At 45.2% G+C, this 21937-nt stretch overlaps 1 protein-coding gene and 1 pseudogene across 1 annotated transcript; both read right to left on the bottom strand.

Moving 5' to 3' along the window:
* LOC123171106 (choline-phosphate cytidylyltransferase 2-like) overlaps positions 1 to 18772 on the bottom strand; it is a 51297-nt pseudogene extending 32525 nt beyond the window's left edge.
* A 125-nt stretch (positions 18773 to 18897) lies between these two features.
* LOC123167066 (dnaJ homolog subfamily B member 4) lies at positions 18898 to 21225 on the bottom strand. The gene is made up of 3 exons (XM_044584902.1): positions 20612 to 21225; positions 19745 to 20160; positions 18898 to 19582 (listed from the first exon to the last, which is right to left on the bottom strand). The coding sequence occupies exons 1-3, from the start codon at positions 20777 to 20779 to the stop codon at positions 19126 to 19128; spliced, it is 1041 nt and encodes a 346-aa protein (XP_044440837.1). The 5' UTR covers positions 20780 to 21225; the 3' UTR covers positions 18898 to 19125.
* Positions 21226 to 21937: the final 712 nt, after the last annotated feature.

Genomic DNA, 21937 nt, shown 5'->3' with positions numbered 1-21937 from the left:
AAACAGGGGGAGATAATTTCACCGCACATTTCCTTGGAACTTTATCCGGCGGAACTGATTTTGATTGGCACTGTTTACCTCCTAGGGGAAGATCCGGTGGGATATTATTGGGGGTTAGGTGCAAATCGCTTGAGGTAATTAATGTGGTTCGGGGGGTCTTTGCAGTCAAGTTCCGGGTGAGATTGAAGTTGGATGGCTTCCGATGGTCTCTGGTAGCTGTATATGGAGCAGCACAACCCGAACTTAAACTAGATTTTCTAGCGGACTTGGTGCGGATTTGTGGGAATGAAACTCTTCCAATCCTAGTCGGAGGGGATTTTAATATAACTCAAAGAAGAGATGAAAAGAACAACGACAACTTTGATGGACGTTAGTCCATGATGTTTAACATGATTATTGAGAGTCTTAGTTTGAGAGAGATTGAACTCACAGGTAGGCAGTATACATGGGCTAATTCGTTGCCCACTCCAACGTATGAGAAGTTGGATAGGGTGCTCGCTAATGTGGAATGGGAACAAAAATACCCATTAGTGTCGGTGCATACGATGCAGAGGGCGATCTCAAACCACACACCATTACTAGCTGACTCGAGAGACGCAACACATATTGGGAATAAGAATGCTTTCTCTTTCGAACTAGGTTGGTTCGAGAAAGAGAACTTCATGGAGATCATTGCACAAGAATGGGCAAAGCCTATTAGTGGACGATTAAGTATTGAGAGATGGCAAAACAAAATTAGACATCTGAGACAATTCTTACGAGGTTGGGCCAGAAACGAGAGTGGGATATACAAACAAGAAAAAGAGCGACTCACCCAGTTAATAGATGCTCTGGATTTAAAAGCAGAAGTAAACATTCTTAATGTAGCTGAGCGGAGATCGAAATCTGAAGCCGAGCAACGCTTACGAGCTCTTCTTAGAGAAGAGGAGCTCAAATGGGCATTGCGTGCTAAGGTGCTTAAGGTTGTCCAAGGGGATGACAATACACAATTCTTTCACATGATTGCAAATGGGAAACATAGGAAGAAGAAAATAATACAGCTTGAGCAGGACGAAGGGACAATTGTGGGTCATGAGAATCTGAAAGCTTATATCTCTAATTATTATAAACAACTTTTCGGGCCTCCGGAAGCGAGCAAGGTGTCCCTTAATGAACTTGTTATTGGAGATATCCCTCAACTTCGGTCGGAGGAGAATGATATTCTATTTGCACCGTTTACTGAGAAAGAGGTTCTAGATGCAATTTCACATATGAAACCGAATAAAGCACCGGGACCAGATGGGTTTCCCGCGGAATTCTAAAGGAAATGTTGGCATATTATTAAGGATGATCTTATGCCTTATGTTTCAAGATCTTTTTAACGGTCATTTGGAACTGTTCCATCTTAACTTTGGCATGATTACATTGTTGCCAAAGAAAGGAGAGGCAGTTCGGATCGAGCAGTTCTGGCCAATATGTCTTCTTAACGTGAGTTTCAAAATATTCACGAAACAACTTCTTATTTATGTGGGAGCCATAAATGTCTTGATCATATTCGCTGTAATGTTCGTAAATGGCTCAGAATGGTCTAAAGATAAGAATTATTGGACTATTGGAGAAGTGGGCACCAATAGATTGACACAGATTGCCCATTCGGTAGTGCAACCGAGCCAGACAGCTTTCATGCCTGGGAGACACATTCTTGAAGGGGTCGTCGTCCTGCATGAAACGCTGCATGAAATTCATTCGAAGAAGCTAGATGGGGTTATCTTCAAAGTGGATTTCGAGAAGGCATATGATAAAGTTAAATGGCCTTTCCTTCAGCAGGCAATGCGCATGAAAGGCTTTAATGAGGCTTGGCAGAACCAAGTGGGTTCTCTAGTCCAAAAAGGTAGTGTCGGAATCAAGGTTAACGATGATATCGGTCACTACTTTCAGACACACAAGGGATTGAGACAAGGGGATTCAATGTCTCCTCTCCTATTTAATATAGTGGCTGATATGTTGACCATTCTTATAGGCAGGGCCAAGGAAAATGGTCAAGTGGATGGACTTGTCCCTCATCTGGTCAATGGGGGAGTCTCCATTTTACAGCACGCTAACGACACTATCATGTTCATGGAACATGACATTGCAAAAGCGCGGAATATGAAACTCATATTATGTCTCTTCGAACAATTAATTGTGTGGATTAAAAATAAACTTTCACAAGAGCGAGTTGTTCTGCTTTGGTAGGGCCAAAGAAGAGCAAGACACATATAGACAATTGTTTCGGTGTGAGTTAGGTTCTTTGCCCTTCAGTTATTTGGGCATACCGATTCATCACCGTAAGCTATCTAATAAAGAATGGAAGTGCATAGAAGATCGAATTGAAAAAAATCTTAGTTGCTGGAAGGGCAAGCTAATGTTATATGAAGGTCGGCTAGTGCTGATCAACTCAGTACTTACTAGTATGCCGATGTTCCTACTATCTTTCTTCGAGGTACCGAAAGGGGTGCGGAAGAAACTTGATTTCTTTCGATCTCGATTCTTCTGGTAGTCAGATGAGGCCAAGAAGAAATACCGTCTCACACGATGGGATATTTTATGCCGACCCAAAGACCAGGGGGTATCGGTATTGAAAACCTGGAAATTAAGAATAAATGTCTTATGAATAAATGGATCTACAGGTTAGAGACAAACCCGGAGGGTATGTGGGCACCGATACTACGCAATAAGTATCTACAATCGAAAACGCTAGCCCAGGTCACCGTGAGACCAACTAACTCGCCATTCTGGAAGGGACTCATGCGAACGAAAGATTTGTTCTTTCGTAGGGTCAAATTCTTGGTTGGTAATGGGATGTCAACAAGATTTTGGGAGGACACGTGGTTAGGGGAGATGCCACTAGCCATACAATACCCCACCCTATATAACATTGTGCAACGTAAGGAGGATTACGTAGGCACAATATTTCAATCGACTCCCTTGAATATTCAGTTCAGACGTGCGTTAGTTGGTGAGCGATGGAATGCCTGGATGCACTTGGTTTGGAGATTGATAGATGTTCAATTATCCAACCAACCCGATCTGATGCACTGGAAGTTAGCTAGAAATGGGGTGTTTACGGTGAAATCTTTTTACATGGATCTAATTAATTCTGGCCCAATCTCGAGATCGTTACATATTTGGAAGGTTAAGGTTCCCTTGCGTATTAAAATCTTTATGTGGTTCGTACACAAGCAAGTGATCCTCACCAAAGATAACTTAGTAAAGAGGCGGTGGGTAGGTAGTTCACGCTGTTGTTTTTGTGATCATGATGAAACAATACAACACTTGTTCATAGAGTGCCCACTCGCGAAATTGCTTTGGCAAACGATCCATATAGCCTTTAACATTACTCGTCCAGTTAACATTGAATCGTTATTTGGGACGTGGTTAGTTGGGGTTGATCATATTACTGCGGCTCATATTCGGATTGGAATATGTGCACTTATATGGGCTATATGGAATTGCAGGAATGATATGATTTTTAATAGACAACATATTTTAACTTTCTTGCATGTCATCTTTAGAGCTACCGCATGGATCCGTACGTGGTACTTACTCACTCCTACAGACTCCAGGGAACCTTTGGTTACTGGGTGCAACCAGTGGGAGATGGTAGCACAGGCTATATTCAACCGGTTCGGATGGCGGTCGCATAAGAGGGTAGGAGTCTAGGGAGCTTGTCCTTTACATTGTCATACCGATTGTGATATTGAGCATTCACTTTTCTTTTACTTTTTGCTCCGCTTGCGAGCTATAATACTTTTATGACTGTGTGCTACTTAGAGACTCTTTAATAAGATGGCTGGATGCATCGTTCCGATGCAGAGGCCAGGGGCAAGCCTCCTTTTCCAAAAAAAGTAAGTTGGATCAGATCGATCACCTTCTCTTGATCTCCTTGACCTTCTCTTTTAGCTTGGTAATGCCCATGTTCACTCTAAATTGCTTCTCCTGATCACATTATTACAGTAAAAAGGGAGTGCTTGATTTTCTTGCTTGTCTTTTTGAGAAGTTATTGAGGGAATGGAATGGACAGGCACCTTGACATAGCTCACACCGAGGTCTTTTCGGGTGTAACCCCGGGTGATATTCCACATGATGTACTGGTTGTAGTCCTTCAAGATCCTCTTGATGATGTCCGATGTCGAGATGCCATCGGTGCGCTTGGTCTCCTTGAACCTCCCAATGGACTTGACCTGCACAAACAACACACAAATCATACATTCCCAGTTTATATATAGGTCATGAGAATGAGGAGATTCGGATATTCTAACAAATTCGTAGTCGTCATTGGCAGCTCCTAGTGTCTGCATACTTGGAACAAAGCACATGAAGTTAGTTACACAAACTAATCAAATGGTTACAAACGCATACTGCATGGAATGGATGGAACTATAATTCTTCTTTCTCTTGCATGCGTCAAAGGGTGCTTCATACTACTACCTCCGTTCCTAAATATAAGTTTTTTTTAGAGATTTCAATAGGGACCACATATGGATGTATATAGTCATATTTTAGAGTGTATATTAAATCATTTTGCTCCGTATGTAGTCCGCATTGATATCTCTAGAAAGACTTGTATAGTATTTAGCAATGGAGGGAGTAGATGATTTGGAAGTATGCAAAGTGGATAGGTGGTATTTGTTACATATAAATAAGTATATACTGATGGAAGCGCGTCGTGCGCGACGTAGTCGATGCGGTTCTTGTTGAGGAACTCCTGGTTGACAATCCAGGGAGCATCAGGTATGACTTGGTCGACCCACCTTCAATAAGATTCAGAACAGAATGTAAGAGTAAGAAAAATTGCATTGCTAAAAAGGACGAGATTTTGAGCCCCCCCCCCAAAAAAAAGTGAGATACATGCTTGCAATGGCGAAGCGATTCGTAGCACTCCTCCTCGGTCATGACGGTCTTGCCCTTGTACCACTGAGTGACCTCGTCACTGCACCAGCCTGTAGAATTGTATTGAATAATTGTTGATGCAATATTGTGCCAGTACAAGAGGTATATATAAGAGGCAAGCCGCACCTGACCTAGCCCTATTACAAACCGAGTAGGAGTCCTAATCCTATTACAAGTTGTATTCTAACATCCCCCGCAGTGTCGACGGTAGGCTCGACGACGTTGAGACTGAAACGAATGTCTTGAAACGGAGTAGTCGCCAGGCCTTTAGTAAAGATATCAGCGAACTGAGCAGAAGTAGGCACGTGGAGAACGCGAACTTGACCGAGAGCCACCTTCTCTCGAACAAAATGAATGTCGATCTCAGTATGCTTGGTGCGACGGTGTTGAACCGGATTCCCTAACATGTAGACAGCTGCAATATTATCACAGTAAACAATGGTAGCTTGCTCAATAGGACGGTGCAGCTCCGACAGCAACTGGCGCAACCAAACCATTTCAGCAACCGCATGAGCCACAGCGCGGTACTCAGCTTCAGCAGACGAGCGGGAGACCATAACCTGCCTTTTTGAAGACCAAGAAACCAAATTGTTACCAAGAAAAACACAAAATCCTGATGTGGACCTATGAGTATCTGGACAACCAGCCCAGTCTGCATTAGAGTAAGCTGTCAAGGAGGTGGGAGAGGATTTGTTGATATGAAGACCTAAGTCTAGTGTGCCTTTGAGATATCGAAGAATATATTTGACATGATTGTAGTGTGGAATACGAGGATCATGCATGTATAAACAAGCTTTTTGGACAGCAAAAGAAATTTCAGGACGAGTGAGAGTAAGATACTGAAGTGCACCGGTAAGACTACGATAAAGAGAAGGATCAGAGAAAGGATCACCGTCGGCAGAGAGTTTGGAACCTGTATCAACAGGGGTATGAGAAGTTTGACAACCAAGCATACCAGCACGAGAAAGAAGATCCAGAGTGTACTAATGTTGAGACAAGAAAAGACCAGAGGAGTCACAGATAACAACAATACCTAAGAAGTGGTGAAGAAGACCTAAATCTATCATAGAGAATTCATGGCGAAGAAGAGAGATATTATGATCTAAAAATTATTGTGAGGAAGCTGTGAGGATAATATCATCAACATATAAAAGAAGGTAAGTAGTGTTGTTGTTGTAATGAAAGGTGAAGAGTGAAGTGTCAGAACGGGAAGGGGTAAAACCAATGGTTTGAGCATAAGTAGAAAAACGTTGGAACCAAGCACGTGGTGCTTGTTTAAGACCATAAAGAGATTTTTGAAGAAGACAAACATGATTAGGATAGGAGGAATGTTATTCTGTAGAAGGGCATCATATTCATCTTTCATAGCTGCGGCCCAATTAGGATCTAGGAGAGCTGATTTGTAAGATTTGGGTAGAGAGAAAGGAGATAAAGATGCATGAAGATTGAGACGATCTTTTGCAGGTAAACGAAACCCGGACTTGGCACGTGTGTGCATGGTATGATCGTTAGTAGGAGCTGGAACGGGAATAGCATGAGCAGGAGGGGTGGGGGAAGAGGTGGTGGACGCGTCCGGCGCAGCAGAGGAAGCAGACGCGGGGGATGGTGGTGAAGACTGCGGCTGCAGGAAGTCTGCCGCATCAGAGTGTAATGTGTTTTCTTCTGCCGAGACAGAGGTGATGACATAAGTGGTGGTGGCAGGATCTGCTATTGCGGCTGGTTTCGCTGGATTGGTCGGCGGGTGAAAGAAGGGAAGATGATTGCGACGAGAGGGACCAGTGGACGGCGCGGGTGAGTTGGAATCTAATTGTTGACGCTCGGAAAAGGGGAAAATGTTTTCAGCAAATGTTACATGACGAGACACATGAACACGACCACTAACAAGATCTAGACAACGATAACCCTTGTGCTCGTCAGAAAAACCTAGATGGACACACAGTATAGAGCGCGGGGAAAGTTTGTTAGGAGAATTGGAGTAGGAGTTTGGAAAACAAAGACAACCGAAGACGCGAATGTCGGAGTAATTTGGATGAGAGAGAAATAAAGAGAAGTAAGTAGTAGTTTGTGGGTTAACTTTGGATGGACGAATATTGAGTAAATATGTGGCCGTGTGGAGTGCCTCTGCCCAGAACATCGACGGCATAGAAGATTGAATAAGCAGAGTGCGAATGATGTCATTAAGAGTACGAAGAGAACACCAGCTTTGCCGTTTTGAGGGGAGGTATAAGGACAGGAGAAACGTAAGAGAATTCCATATTGTAGAAAGAAATTTCGATTTTTAAAGTTGTCAAATTCACGACCATTATCACATTGTATGAATCTTATAGGGAGGAAAAAGTGGACCGAGACATAGCGTTGAAAGTTAAGGAATATATTATGAACGTCGGATTTGTTTCGTAAAGGAAAAGTCCAAACATAATGAGTAAAATCATCAAGAATCACGAGATAATACTTAAAACCAGATACACTTTCTATTGGTGATGTCCAGAGATCACAATGAAGTAATTCAAAAGGAAAAGTACTAGAGGATTGAGAGGAACTAAAGAGAAGGCCAACATGTTTGCCCAATTGACATGACTGATGAAGGAAATATGCCCTAGAGGCAATAATAAAGTATTATATATTTCCTTATATCATGATAAATGTTTATTATTCATGCTAGAATTGTATTAACCGGAAACATAATACATGTGTGAATACATAGACAAACAGAGTGTCACTAGTATGCCTCTACTTGACTAGCTCGTTAATCAAAGATGGTTATGTTTCCTAGCCATAGACATGAGTTGTCATTTGATTAACGAGATCACCTCATTAGGAGAATGACGTGATTGACTTGACCCATTCCATTAGCTTAGCACTCGATCGTTTAGTATGTTGCTATTGCTTTCTTCATGACTTATACATGTTCCTATGACTATGAGATTATGCAACTCCCGTTTACCGGAGGAACACTTTGTGTGCTACCAAACGTCACAACGTAAATGGGTGATTATAAAGGTGCTCTACAGGTGTCTCCAAAGGTACTTGTTGGGTTGGCGTATTTCGAGATTAGGATTTGTCACTCCAATTGTCGGAGAGGTATCTCTGGGCCCACTCGGTAATGCACATCACTATAAGCCTTGCAAGCATTGTGACTAATGAGTTAGTTGCGGGATGATGTGTTACGGAACGAGTAAAGAGACTTGCCGGTAACGAGATTGAACTAGGTATCGAGATACCGACGATCAAATCTCGGGCAAGTAACATACCGGTGACAAAGGGAACAACGTATGTTGTTATGCGGTCTGACCGATAAAGATCTTCGTAGAATATGTGGGAGCCAATATGGGCATCCAGGTCCCGCTATTGGTTATTGACCGGAGACGTGTCTCGGTCATGTCTACATAGTTCTCGAACCCGTAGGGTCCGCACGCTTAACGTTACGATGACAGTTTTATTGAGTTTTGATGTACCGAAGGAGTTCGGAGTCCCGGATGAGATCGGGGATATGACGAGGAGTCTCGAAATGGTCGAGACGTAAAAATCGATATATTGGACGACTATATTCGGACTTCGGAAAGGTTCCGAGTGATTCGGGTATTTTTCGGAGTACCGGAGAGTTACGGGAATTCGTATTGGGCCTTAATGGGCCATACGGGAAAGGAGAGAAAGGCCTCAAAAGGTGGCCGCACCCCTCCCCATGGTCTGGTCCGAATTGGACTAGGGAAGGGGGGCGCACCCTTCCTTCTTTCTCCTTCCCCCTTCCCTTCTCCTACTCCCACAAGGAAAGGAGGAGTCCTACTCCCGGTGGGAGTAGGACTCCCCCCTATGGCGCGCCTCTCCCCTTGGCCGGCTGCCTCCCCCTTGCTCCTTTATATACGGGGGCAGGGGGGCACCCCAGAGACACAACAATTGATCCTTGAGATCTCTTAGCCGTGTGCGGTGCCCCCCTCCACCATATTACACCTCGATAATACCGTTGCGGAGCTTAGGCGAAGCCCTGCGTCGGTGGAACATCATCATCGTCACCACGCCGTCGTGCTGACGAAACTCTCCCTCAACACTCGGCTGGATCGGAGTTCGAGGGACGTCATCGAGCTGAACGTGTGTAGAACTCGGAGGTGCCGTACGTTCGGTACTTGATCGGTCGGATCGTGAAGACGTACGACTACATCAACCGCGTTGTGATAACGCTTCCGCTGTCGGTCTACGAGGGTACGTGGACAACACTCTCCCCTCTCGTTGCTATGCATCACCATGATCTTGCGTGTGCGTAGGAATTTTTTGAAATTACTACGTTCCCCAACAGTGGCATCCGAGCCTGGTTTTATGCGTTGATGCTATGCACGAGTAGAACACAAGTGAGTTGTGGGCGATATAAGTCATACTGCTTACCAGCATGTCATACTTTGGTTCAGCGGTATTGTGAGATGAAGCGGCCCGGACCGACATTACGCGTACGCTTACGCGAGACTGGTTTCACCGTTGCGAGCACTCGTTGCTTAAAGGTGACTGGCGGGTGTCTGTCTCTCTCACTTTAGTTGAACCGAGTGTGGCTACGCCCGGTCCTTGCGAAGGTTAAAACAGCACCAACTTGACAAACTATCGTTGTGGTTTTGATGCGTAGGTAAGAACGGTTCTTGCTAAGCCCGTAGCAGCCACGTAAAACTTGCAACAACAAAGTAGAGGACGTCTAACTTGTTTTTGCAGGGCATGTTGTGATGTGATATGGTCAAGACATGATGTGATATAATTTGTTGTATGAGATGATCATGTTTTGTAACCGAGTTATCGGCAACTGGCAGGAGCCATATGGTTGTCGTTTATTGTATGCAATGCAATCGCCATGTAATGCTTTACTTTATCACTAAGCGGTAGCGATAGTCGTAGAAGCATAAGATTGACGAGACGACAACGATGCTACGATGGAGATCAAGGTGTCGCGCCGGTGACGATGGTGATCATGACGGTGCTTCGGAGATGGAGATCACAAGCACGGTGCTTCGGAGATGGAGATCACAAGCACAAGATGATGATGGCCATATCATATCACTTATATTGATTGCATGTGATGTTAATCCTTTATGCATCTTATCTTGCTTTGTTTGACGGTAGCATTATAAGATGATCCTTCACTAAATTATCAAAGTATAAGTGTTCTCCCTGAGTATGCACCGTTGCGAAAGTTCTTCGTGCTGAGACACCACGTGATGATCGGGTGTGATAGGCTCTACGTTCAAATACAACGGGTGCAAAACAGTTGCACACGCGGAATACTCAGGTTAAACTTGACGAGCCTAGCATATAACAGATATGGCCTCGGAACACGGAGACCGAAAGGTCGAGCGTGAATCATATAGTAGATATGATCAACATAGTGATGTTCACCATTGAAACTACTCCATCTCACGTGATGATCGGACATGGTTTAGTTGATATGGATCACGTGATCACTTAGAGGATTAGAGGGATGTCTATCTAAGTGGGAGTTCTTAAGTAATATGATTAATTGAACTTAAATTTATCATGAACTTAGTCCTGATAGTATTTTGCAAATTATGTTGTAGATCAATAGCTCGCGTTGTTGCTTCCCTGTGTTTATTTTTGATATGTTCCTAGAGAAAAATTATGTTGAAAGATGTTAGTAGCAAAGATGCGGATTGGATCCGTGATCTGAGGATTATCCTCATTGCTGCACAGAAGAATTATGTCCTTGATGCACCGCTAGGTGACAGACCTATTGCAGGAGCAGATGCAGACGTTATGAACGTTTGGCTAGCTCAATATGATGACTACTTGATAGTTTAGTGCACCATGCTTAACGGCTTAGAATCGGGACTTCAAAGACGTTTTGAACGTCATGGACCATATGAGATGTTCCAGGAGTTGAAGTTAATATTTCAAGCAAATACCCGAGTTGAGAGATATGAAGTCTCCAACAAGTTCTATAGCTAAAAGATGGAGGAGAATCGCTCAACTAGTGAGCATGTGCTCAGATTGTCTGGGTACTACAATCGCTTGAATCAAGTGGGAGTTAATCTTCCAGATAAAATAGTGATTGACAGAATTCTCTAGTCACCATCACCAAGTTAGTAGAACTTCGTGATGAACTATAGTATGCAAGGGATGACGAAAGTAATTCCCGAGCTCTTCGTGATGCTGAAATCGACGAAGGTAGAAATCAAGAAAAACATCAAGTGTTGATGGTTGACGAGACCACTAGTTTCAAGAAAAGGGCAAAGGGAAGAAGGGGAACTTCAAAAGAACGGCAAGCAAGTTGCTACTCAAGTGAAGAAGCCCAAGTCTGTACCTAAGCCTGAGACTAAGTGCTTCTACTGCAAAGGGACTGGTCACTGGAAGCGGAACTGCCCCAAGTATTTGGTGGATAAGAAGGATGGCAAAGTGAACAAAGGTATATTGGATATACATGTTATTGATGTGTACTTACTAGTGTTTATAGCAACCCCTCAGTATTTGATACTGGTTCAGTTGCTAAAGAGTAGTAACTCGAAAACGGGAGTTGCAGAATAAACAGAGACTAGTAAAAGGCGAGGTGACGATGTGTGTTGGAAGTAGTTCCAAGATTGATATGATCATCATCGCACACTCCCTATACTTTCGGGATTAGTATTGAAACTAAATAAGTGTTATTTGGTGTTTGCGTTGAGCATGAATATGATTTGATCATGTTTATTGCAATACGGTTATTCATTTAAGTTAGAGAACAATTGTTGTTCTGTTTACATGAATAAAACCTTCTATGGTCATACACACCAACGAAAATGGTTTGTTGGATCTCGATCGTAGTGATACACATATTCATAATAATGAAGCCAAAAGATGCAGAGTTGATAATGATAGTGCAACTTATTTGTGGCACTGCCGTTTAGGTCATATCGGTGTAAAGCGCATGAAGAAACTCCATACTGATGGACTTTTGGAACCACTTGATTATGAATCACTTGGTACTTGCGAACCGTTCCTCATGGGCAAGATGACTAAAACACCGTTCTCCGGAACTATGGAAAGAGCAACAGATTTGTTGGAAATCATACATACAGATGTATGTGGTCCGATGAATATTGAGGCTCGTAGCGGGTATCATTATTTTCTGACCTTCACAGATGATTTGAGCAGATATGGGTATATCTACTTAATGAAACAGAAGTCTGAAACATTTGAAAAGTTCATATAATTTCAGAGTGAAGCGGAAAATCATCGTAACAAGAAAATAAAGTTTCTACGATTTGATCGTGGAGAAGAGTATTTGAGTTACGAGTTTGGCCTTCAGTTAAAACAATGTGAAATAGTTTCACTACTCACGCCACCTGGAACACCACGGTGTAATGGTGTGTCCGAACGTCGTAATCGTGCTTTATTAGATATGGTGCGATATATGATGTATCTTATCGATCTACCACTATCGTTTTGGGGTTATGCATTAGAGACAGCTGCATTCACGTTAAATAGGGCACCATCAAAATCCGTTGAGACGACGCCTTATGAACTGAGGTTTAGCAAGAAACCAAAGTTGTCGTTTCTTAAAATTTGGGGTTGCGATGCTTATGTGAAAAAGTTTCATCCTGATAAGCTCAAACCCAAATCGGAGAAATGTGTCTTCATAGGATACCCAAAGGAGACTGTTGGGTACACCTTCTATCACAGATCCGAAGGCAAGACATTTGTTGCTAAGAATGGATTCTTTCTAGAGAAGGAGTTTCTCTCGAAAGAAGTGAGTGGGAGGAAAGTAGAACTTGATGAGGTAACTGTACCTGCTCCCTTATTGGAAAGTAGTTCATCACAGAAATCTGTTCCTGTGAATCCTACACCAATTAGTGAGGAAGTTAATGATGATGATCATGTAACTTCAGATCAAGTTACTACCAAACCTCGTAGGTAAACCATAGTAAGATCCGCACCAGAGTGGTACGGTAATCCTGTTCTGGAGGTTATGTTACTAGACCATGACGAACCTACGAACTATGAAGAAGCGATGGTGAGCCCAGATTCCGCAAAATGGCTTGAGGCCATGAAATCTGAGATGAGATCCATGTATGAGAACAAAGTGTGGACTTTGGTTGACTTGCCCGATGATCGGCAAGCAATTGAGAATAAATGGATCTTCAAGAGGAAGACGGACGCTGATAGTAGTGTTACTATCTACAAAGCTAGAATTGTCGCAAAAAGGTTTTTCGACAAGTTCAAAGTGTTGACTACGATGAGAGTTTCTCACTCGTATCTATGCTTAAGTCTGTCCGAATCATGTTAGCAATTGCCGCATTTTATGAAATATGGCAAATGGATAAACAAAACTGCATTCCTTAATGGATTTATTAAAGAAGAGTTGTATATGATGCAACCAGGAGGTTTTGTCAATCCTAAAAGTGCTAACAAAATATGCAAGCTCCAGCGATCCATCTATGGACTGGTGCAAGCATCTCGGAGTTGGAATATACGCTTTGATAAGTTGATCAAAGGATATAGTTTTATACAGACTTGCGGTGAAGCCTGTATTTACAAGAAAGTGAGTGGGAGCACTACAGCATTTCTGATAAGTATATGTGAATGACATATTGTTGATCAGAAATAATGTAGAATTATTCTGCAAAGCATAAAGGAGTGTTTGAAAGGAGTTTTTCAAAGAAAGACCTCGGTGAAGCTGCTTATATATTGAGCATCAAGATCTATAGAGATAGATCAAGACGCTTGATAAGTTTTTTTTCAATGAGTACATACCTTAACAAGATTTTGAAGTAGTTCAAAATAGAACAGTCAAAGAAAGAGTTCTTGCCTGTGTTACAAGGTGTGAAATTGAGTAAGACTCAAAACCCGACCACGGCAGAAGATAGAAAGAGAATGAAAGTCATTCCCTATGCCTTGGCCATAGGTTCTATAAAGTATGCCATGCTGTGTACCAGATCTATTGTATACCCTACACTGATTTTGGCAAGGGAGTACAATAGTGATCTAGGAGTAGATCACTGGACAGCGGTCAAAATTATCCTTAGTGGAATAAGGATATGTTTCTCGATTATGGAAGTGACAAAAGGTTCGTCGTAAAGGGTTACGTCGATGCAAGTTTTGACACTAATCTAGATGACTCTAAGTCTCGGTCTAGATACATATTGAAAGTGGGAGCAATTAGCTAGAGTAGCTCCGTGCAGAGCATTGTAGACATAGAAATTTGCAAAATACTTACGGATCTGAATGTGACAGACCCGTTGACTAAAATTATCTCACAATCAAAACATGATCACACCTTAGTACTCTTTGGGTGTTAATCACATAGCGATGTGAACTAGATTATTGACTCTAGTAAACCCTTTGAGTGTTGGTCACATAGAGATGTGAACTATGGGTGTTAATCACATGGTGATGTGAATTATTGATGTTAAATCACATGGCGATGTGAACTAGATTATTGACTCTAGTGCAAGTGGGAGACTGAAGGAAATATGCCCTAGAGGCAATAATAAAGTATTATATATTTCCTTATATCATGATAAATGTTTATTATTCATGCTAGAATTGTATTAACCGGAAACATAATACATGTGTGAATACATAGACAAACAGAGTGTCACTAGTATGCCTCTACTTGACTAGCTCGTTAATCAAAGATGGTTATGTTTCCTAGCCATAGACATGAGTTGTCATTTGATTAACGAGATCACCTCATTAGGAGAATGACGTGATTGACTTGACCCATTCCGTTAGCTTAGCACTCGATCGTTTAGTATGTTGCTATTGCTTTCTTCATGACTTATACATGTTCCTATGACTATGAGATTATGCAACTCCCGTTTACCGGAGGAACACTTTGTGTGCTACCAAACGTCACAACGTAAATGGGTGATTATAAAGGTGCTCTACAGGTGTCTCCAAAGGTACTTGTTGGGTTGGCGTATTTCGAGATTAGGATTTGTCACTCCAATTGTCGGAGAGGTATCTCTGGGCCCACTCGGTAATGCACATCACTATAAGCCTTGCAAGCATTGTGACTAATGAGTTAGTTGCGGGATGATGTGTTACGGAACGAGTAAAGAGACTTGCCGGTAACGAGATTGAACTAGGTATCGAGATACCGACGATCAAATCTCGGGCAAGTAACATACCGGTGACAAAGGGAACAACGTATGTTGTTATGCGGTCTGACCGATAAAGATCTTCGTAGAATATGTGGGAGCCAATATGGGCATCCAGGTCCCGCTATTGGTTATTGACCGGAGACGTGTCTCGGTCATGTCTACATAGTTCTCGAACCCGTAGGGTCCGCACGCTTAACGTTACGATGACAGTTTTATTGAGTTTTGATGTACCGAAGGAGTTCGGAGTCCCGGATGAGATCGGGGATATGACGAGGAGTCTCGAAATGGTCGAGACGTAAAAATCGATATATTGGACGACTATATTCGGGTATTTTTCGGAGTACCGAAGAGTTACGGGAATTCGTATTGGGCCTTAATGGGCCATACGGGAAAGGAGAGAAAGGCCTCAAAAGGTGGCCGCACCCCTCCCCATGGTCTGGTCCGAATTGGACTAGGGAAGGGGGGCGCACCCTTCCTTCTTTCTCCTTCCCCCTTCCCTTCTCCTACTCCCACAAGGAAAGGAGGAGTCCTACTCCCAGTGGGAGTAGGACTCCCCCCTATGGCGCGCCTCTCCTCTTGGCCGGCTGCCTCCCCCTTGCTCCTTTATATACGGGGGCAGGGGGCACCCCAGAGACACAACAATTGATCCTTGAGATCTCTTAGCCGTGTGCGGTGCCCCCCTCCACCATATTACACCTCGATAATACCGTTGCGGAGCTTAGGCGAAGCCCTGCGTCGGTGGAACATCATCATCGTCACCACGCCGTCGTGCTGACGAAACTCTCCCTCAACACTCGGCTGGATCGGAGTTCGAGGGACGTCATCGAGCTGAACGTGTGTAGAACTCGGAGGTGCCGTACGTTCGGTACTTGATCGGTCGGATCGTGAAGACGTACGACTACATCAACCGCGTTGTGATAACGCTTCCGCTGTCGGTCTACGAGGGTACGTGGACAACACTCTCCCCTCTCGTTGCTATGCATCACCATGATCTTGCATGTGCGTAGGAATTTTTTTGAAATTATACGTTCCCCAACAGTGGCATCCGAGCCTGGTTTTATGCGTTGATGCTATGCACGAGTGGAACACAAGTGAGTTGTGGGCGATATAAGTCATACTGCTTACCAGCATGTCATACTTTGGTTCAGCGGTATTGTGAGATGAAGCGGCCCGGACCGACATTACGCGTACGCTTACGCGAGACTGGTTTCACCGTTGCGAGCACTCGTTGCTTAAAGGTGACTGGCGGGTGTCTGTCTCTCTCACTTTAGTTGAACCGAGTTCCCCAACAACTGACACATAGAAGAATTATGAGAATCTCTATTACAAGGTATTGAAAATTTAGTAAGAAGTGGGGATAACACATTTTTATTGGGATGGCCGAGACGTTGGTGCCACAGATCAACAGAGGCCACCATAGATGTTGGAGGAGCAGCGACCGAAGCACCATGGAGAGAATATAAATCACCGGAGCTATTGAATCGAGCGATCTCGGCCTTGGTCGGGTAGTCCTTCACAGACAAACCAAAGGGGTCAAACTCAACAGAAACATGATTATCAGTGGTGATTTGGCGAACAGAAATCAGATTTTTAATAAGAGCAGGAGCTACAAGAACATCACGAAGAAGCAAAGGCTTAGTTGGGGATTGGATTTGAGCCTGACCGACACAGTAAATAGGAATAGAGGATCCATCACCGAGAGTAATGGAGGGAAAAGGCGAAGGTGTGCAAGAAGAAAGCAAATTACTCGATGCAGACATATGACGAGAAGCACCAGAATCGAAAATCCAATCCGTACCTGAGTTCCCTTGTGCAGCAAAGTTGTTCATGGCTTGTAGAAAAGCAGCTTGGTCCCAGCTCGGAGTCGAAGTAGAGGCCGGTGTAGTCATGGGAGCTTGCGGGTGTGGTGGCGTCGGCAGTAGGCCGGCATCGGCGTAAAGAGAGAAGCACCATCATTGTACTGTTGCATGTAGGGGGGCGATGGAGCGCCATAGGATGCATAAGGACTGGTGTTGTAGATCGGCGGCGCGTAGGCGGGAGCACCGTGGTACGCGGCCGTCGGCTGTCGGGGCGCGAGGACGGGCGCGCCGGTGTGAGGGCGAGCACCGGGCTGCCAGCCACCGGTATAGGTAGGCGGGGCACCATATGGCGTAGGGGCGGACCAGGGCATAGGCCACGCCTGGACTAGCCCTGTCCATGGATCAGGAGACGGGCGCCACCGGGTGGCGGTGGTGGTGCAGTTGATGAAGCCCGGGGCGGAGCAGGAGTCGGCGTCGTGCGGAACTGCGGCGGCCTAGGGTTTTTGCCCCGGTAGTTAGGACTTGGACGCCAGCCGGATGGTTGAGGAGGTGCTGTTGGTGGAGGTGGCGGTGCCGGCGTCGACGCAGGCGGGCGAGGAGAAGCAGTGAAGACCTGAGGACGGGAGTCCTTCGTAGTTAGGGCACGATCGGCCTATTGGAGCATCGAGCGAACCTCGGCGAAGGAGGGACGCGGACGCATCATAGGGATGAAGGAGGCCTGCTTCTCGAACCGCTCGCTGAGGCCGACGAGGAGGACGTTGATGAGCTGGCGATCGTCGATCGGATCACCAAGTTCGCGGAGTTCATCCGCGATCGCCTTGAGGCGTTGGCAGTAGACGCCGACTGGTGAATCACCTTGCACCGTATTTCGAAGCTCGGTGTGGAGATTGTTGGCGCGAGCGTCGACGTTGTCCTGGAAGAGCTGACGAAGGGCCGCCCATAGATCGGCGGCGGAGGCACCGTCACAGTGGACGAGATTGAAGATCTCTGTGGAGACTCGCATGTAGATCCATTGAATGATGCCGAGATCATCCTTGACCCATTGCGGATCATGAAGTTGAGGTAGAGAGTCGTCGGCAACGTGAGAGCGGAGATTGCATCGTCCAAGGTGGACGTCGAAGAGGTGACGCTAATGGTAGTAGCTGTGAGCAGCAAGGTCTAGGGTTATGCGGATGTAGGGGCTAATATCGGAGATGGTGTCGGTGAAGGAGATGGAAGGGGGTATTGGTGGGAGTAAAGCTAGAGTAGAGGTAGAGACGGAGGAGGCCGTGGCTGCAGCGACCTTGGCGGCGACAATGGCGGCGTGCCGCTCGAAGTAGCCGGGCGGCGGCGGGGCTGGCGGGTTAGCCATACCCTAGGATCGAAAGTCTGATACCATGTAGAATTGTATTGAATAATTGTTGATGCAATATTGTGCCAGTACAAGAGGTATATATAAGAGCCAAGCCGCACCTGACCTAGCCCTATTACAAACCGAGTAGGAGTCCTAATCCTATTACAAGTTGTATTCTAACATAGCCCACGGGCAAATAGGTGTTGGGGAATCTGAGGACAGAGACAAGAGTTGCAAACAAGGACATCATAATTCAGAACCGAAGGAGGTTTGCAACTGTGAAAGCTGGAAGGGGAGGAGAGCTCTCACGATTTCTTGGCCTGTTCGAGCGCACGAGCATGGCCGAAGTGGAAGAGATCGTAGATGCCGTCACCGTACACCCTGACAGCGACAGGCCGCTGTGTCCCCGGTGACGACGGCATCGGGTTGTACCACACCGTCGCCGGCGGCTCCTGGCCCTGGCTTTCCGCTTTGGCGCTTTCCCTTTACTCCTCCGCTGGCTTCATCACCGCCGTTACCACGTGGAAACGGAGCCGCAAAATGCAACGGTTTCCTTTTCAGAGCGATGAGGCCACAATTCAAGCATGGCCATTGCTATTTACGGATACATACAGACTCCAATCCTGCCATGCCAATCATGGTAAATTTGGCATTGGTCATCAAACTACATAATAATTCACAAAACACATTAGAACTGGAAAAAATGCTTTCACTCTTTTACTTGCAACACATGATAATTCACAAAAGGAAGGAGAAGATTGGAATTTGTACAATTTTCAAGGACTATTGAAATATGTGACTCAATAATGAACAAATTAACATTACATCGTAATCTGTATGGAGTAGTCAACAATTACTATCGCTATTTCTTCAACAAAGGAGCAGATCAGGAACAAGTACCCGCAAACCAAAAGTAACTAGACATACAAGCCAACCAAAGAAGAACATCTGAATTAGTCTGCATTTCATGGACAACTATGGGAGAGCTGAATTTGCTTCCGGAACGTCATCATTACTGCTGAGGCTGCCCTCCCCCTCCAAGAACCTTCCTAATATTCTGCCGCTGCTCCGATGACAGCCTCTTCGGGAAATCAACATCGAACCTGATTCTCAGATTGCCTCTCCTCCCATTTTCTTTCACAATAGGCATCCCCTCCTTGGCGATTGCAAGCTCATATCCCGGTGTTACCACGTCTGTCAGCTTGATCACCAGGTCACGCCCATCGAGGGTCTTCAGATTCACTGTGGTTCCTGCCAATGCATCCACCAGGTCGATCTTCTGGTAGATCAGCAGGTCGTTGCCTTCCCTCGTGTACTCATCATGAGGCTTCTCGTCGATGACGAAGACGAGATCGGCGGCGAGCTGGTTCGGCTGCTCATTGCCCTTGTCCGGAAATGTGATCTTGGTCCCTTTCTTCCATCCGGGTTTTATATCGATTGTCAGAATCTCCGATTCAGTGCCCAGTTGCCTGTTAAAAAATGAGCAGGTAAGAGAAAGGTCATATGGGAGAAAATGAAATGGGTATGCATCAACCATCATGTTCTTGACACCTCCATCTGACTCCAGTATGGGGCCAGTTTGGAATGCAGGATAGAAATTCATGGAAATATCAGGGAATCAGTGCAATTACCCATTAGACTTGACAATGTTCCTGGATATCTTCATCTTGCGTGTCGAACCAGAGTATAGCTCTGGAAGCGTGCATGTAAGCTTCGTCTCCACGGGCGGTGGCTTCCGGGGCTGGCTAGAGCTGGCGCCGACAGGATCATTGTATGATCTGAATTTGCTCTCGGTGCCACCACCGAACCCACCAAAGGTGCCGGCGCCTTCTGTCTGGAACCTCATCGACTTGGCGCGCCCCATCCCCTCAAAAGGCTTGCTGCTGCCGAAGAACTCAGCAAAGACGTCCTCGGCATTCCGAGGATTGAAACGGTGGTTGGTGGAGCCATTCATAGATGACGACGAGCTACCGGCCTCCGCGGAGGCCTTCAGGCCCTCCTCCCCATATTGATCATATATTGTCCTCTTCTGCGGATCACTCAGAACCTGAAAGGCAGTAGATGTTGGTCATAAAAGAAATCCAGCAATCTGCGCAAGCATTACTTTGAAGCATCACCGTAAAACTTGCAAACATTTTAATCATACAATTCTTGCAATCAGATTAGCAGGCAGGCATAATATCTGTATATTTGTGTGTGCAAAAATCAAGATTGATATTGGTAAAAAAATCCAGCGATTTAAGCAGAATTATCTTGACAGTTGACACGCTAGCATTTTTATTATCGCAAGTACGATTGTTGCAATCAGATTAGCATTTGTTTTTGTGTGCAAAAGTCAAGATTGGCATAACAAACGACACATAATGCCCATAAAACTGACATGGATGCAACGCTTTGTAGATCGCAGTCGAAACAGATGGTAGTATGATGGTTGCGAGCGGCATTTGTAAGAAGGATTAAAATGGGAGAGCAAATGGGTTTGATTAGAATAGACGTACCTCGTAGGCCTCGGAGATCTTCTTGAACTTGGCCTCGGCCTCTGCCTTGTTGTCGCCGGGGTTCTTGTCGGGGTGCCACTTCATGGCCAGCCGGCGGTACGACTTCTTGAGATCGTCCTCCGTGGCGCTCCGGTTGACCTTGAGCACGCTGTAGTAATCCAGCCCCATCTTCCCCAACGCTCATGCCAAGAAGAACAAGGACGGACAGCAACGCACGCCGACGACCTCCCGTAACGGATCCGCACGGCGCCAACGAACCCCGACCCGCCCGGAACAAATGCGTGGAATTGGACACGATTCAGAGCAGGAGCGGCAATGGGAGGGAGGATAGCAGCGTCCCGCTTTCCGTTACGGTATTTGTTTTATCCAAATCCGATGGAAGCAGCCAAGATACCCGGCCAAACCAGCAGCGCGAAACGGGATCGAATTGGAAGGAGTCAAGGGGAGTTTGCGGGGAGGGAGAAGAAGAGACAAAGTGGTGTAGGAGATCTTGGAAGAAGGAGGAGAAGGAGGTGGTGGCGGGGATGGAAGGGACGACGACGACAGCCAGAGAGAGGGGGGATGAAAGAGACAGACAGGGGGAGACGCGTTGCGGCATTATTGGCCCTGATGCTCTCCGCCCAAATCTTCTTCCTTTCCGTGCTTTTTTGCCTTGAGGGAAGTAGCTACGCGCCATCCGCGGGCGGCGTTTCACGTGGGGCCGCCATGTGGGCCAGACCAATCCACCTGGCTCCGGTTTATTCGTTGGGTGTTTTTTTTTGCGGGGATATTCGTTGGGTGTTAGGAAGCCTTTGTTTGGTTGCTTCTAAGTGGATGCTATTTTTAAAACTTACTAGATAATTACCCGTGCGTTTGCTACGGGACAACAGACAATTTTAATATTTTCACATAAATCATGTCTAACACATAATTTTACGATCCTCATGTATATCAAACAACATAATTCGACTACAAATCATTCAGTCCAACACAGCTTTGCAAAAGATCATATTGTTTTTTTTCGTCACAACAATCTGTATAACATATATACGGACAAATGAGAAACAATAGTAGATCAACTAAAAATAATAGTAGTAGAAGTACACGCTCCCATAGCTAGCACACAACATAATTTTGTCTATCTATGCGTATGCATTAGCAGCAACGGTATTAGACACATGCCCCTCTCTGTTTATGCATTAGCAGAAGCAGCACATCAGCGGCATCACTCGGTCACGGAAAAATAATCGCTCCATCTCTCTCTCTCTCAACGCCCGAGGCCTGGTTCATCTTGCGAAATCATGCACAACTCCGGTTGCTGCTGCTCGTCGGCATGGCCCCTGCGCC

This window comes from Triticum aestivum, chromosome 7D (genome assembly GCF_018294505.1).
Source record: "Triticum aestivum cultivar Chinese Spring chromosome 7D, IWGSC CS RefSeq v2.1, whole genome shotgun sequence".
In the NCBI taxonomy this organism is placed as follows: Eukaryota; Viridiplantae; Streptophyta; class Magnoliopsida; order Poales; family Poaceae; genus Triticum; species Triticum aestivum.
Note: the sequence above shows the minus strand (reverse complement) of the source record. Positions and strands in the feature narration are given on the sequence as shown.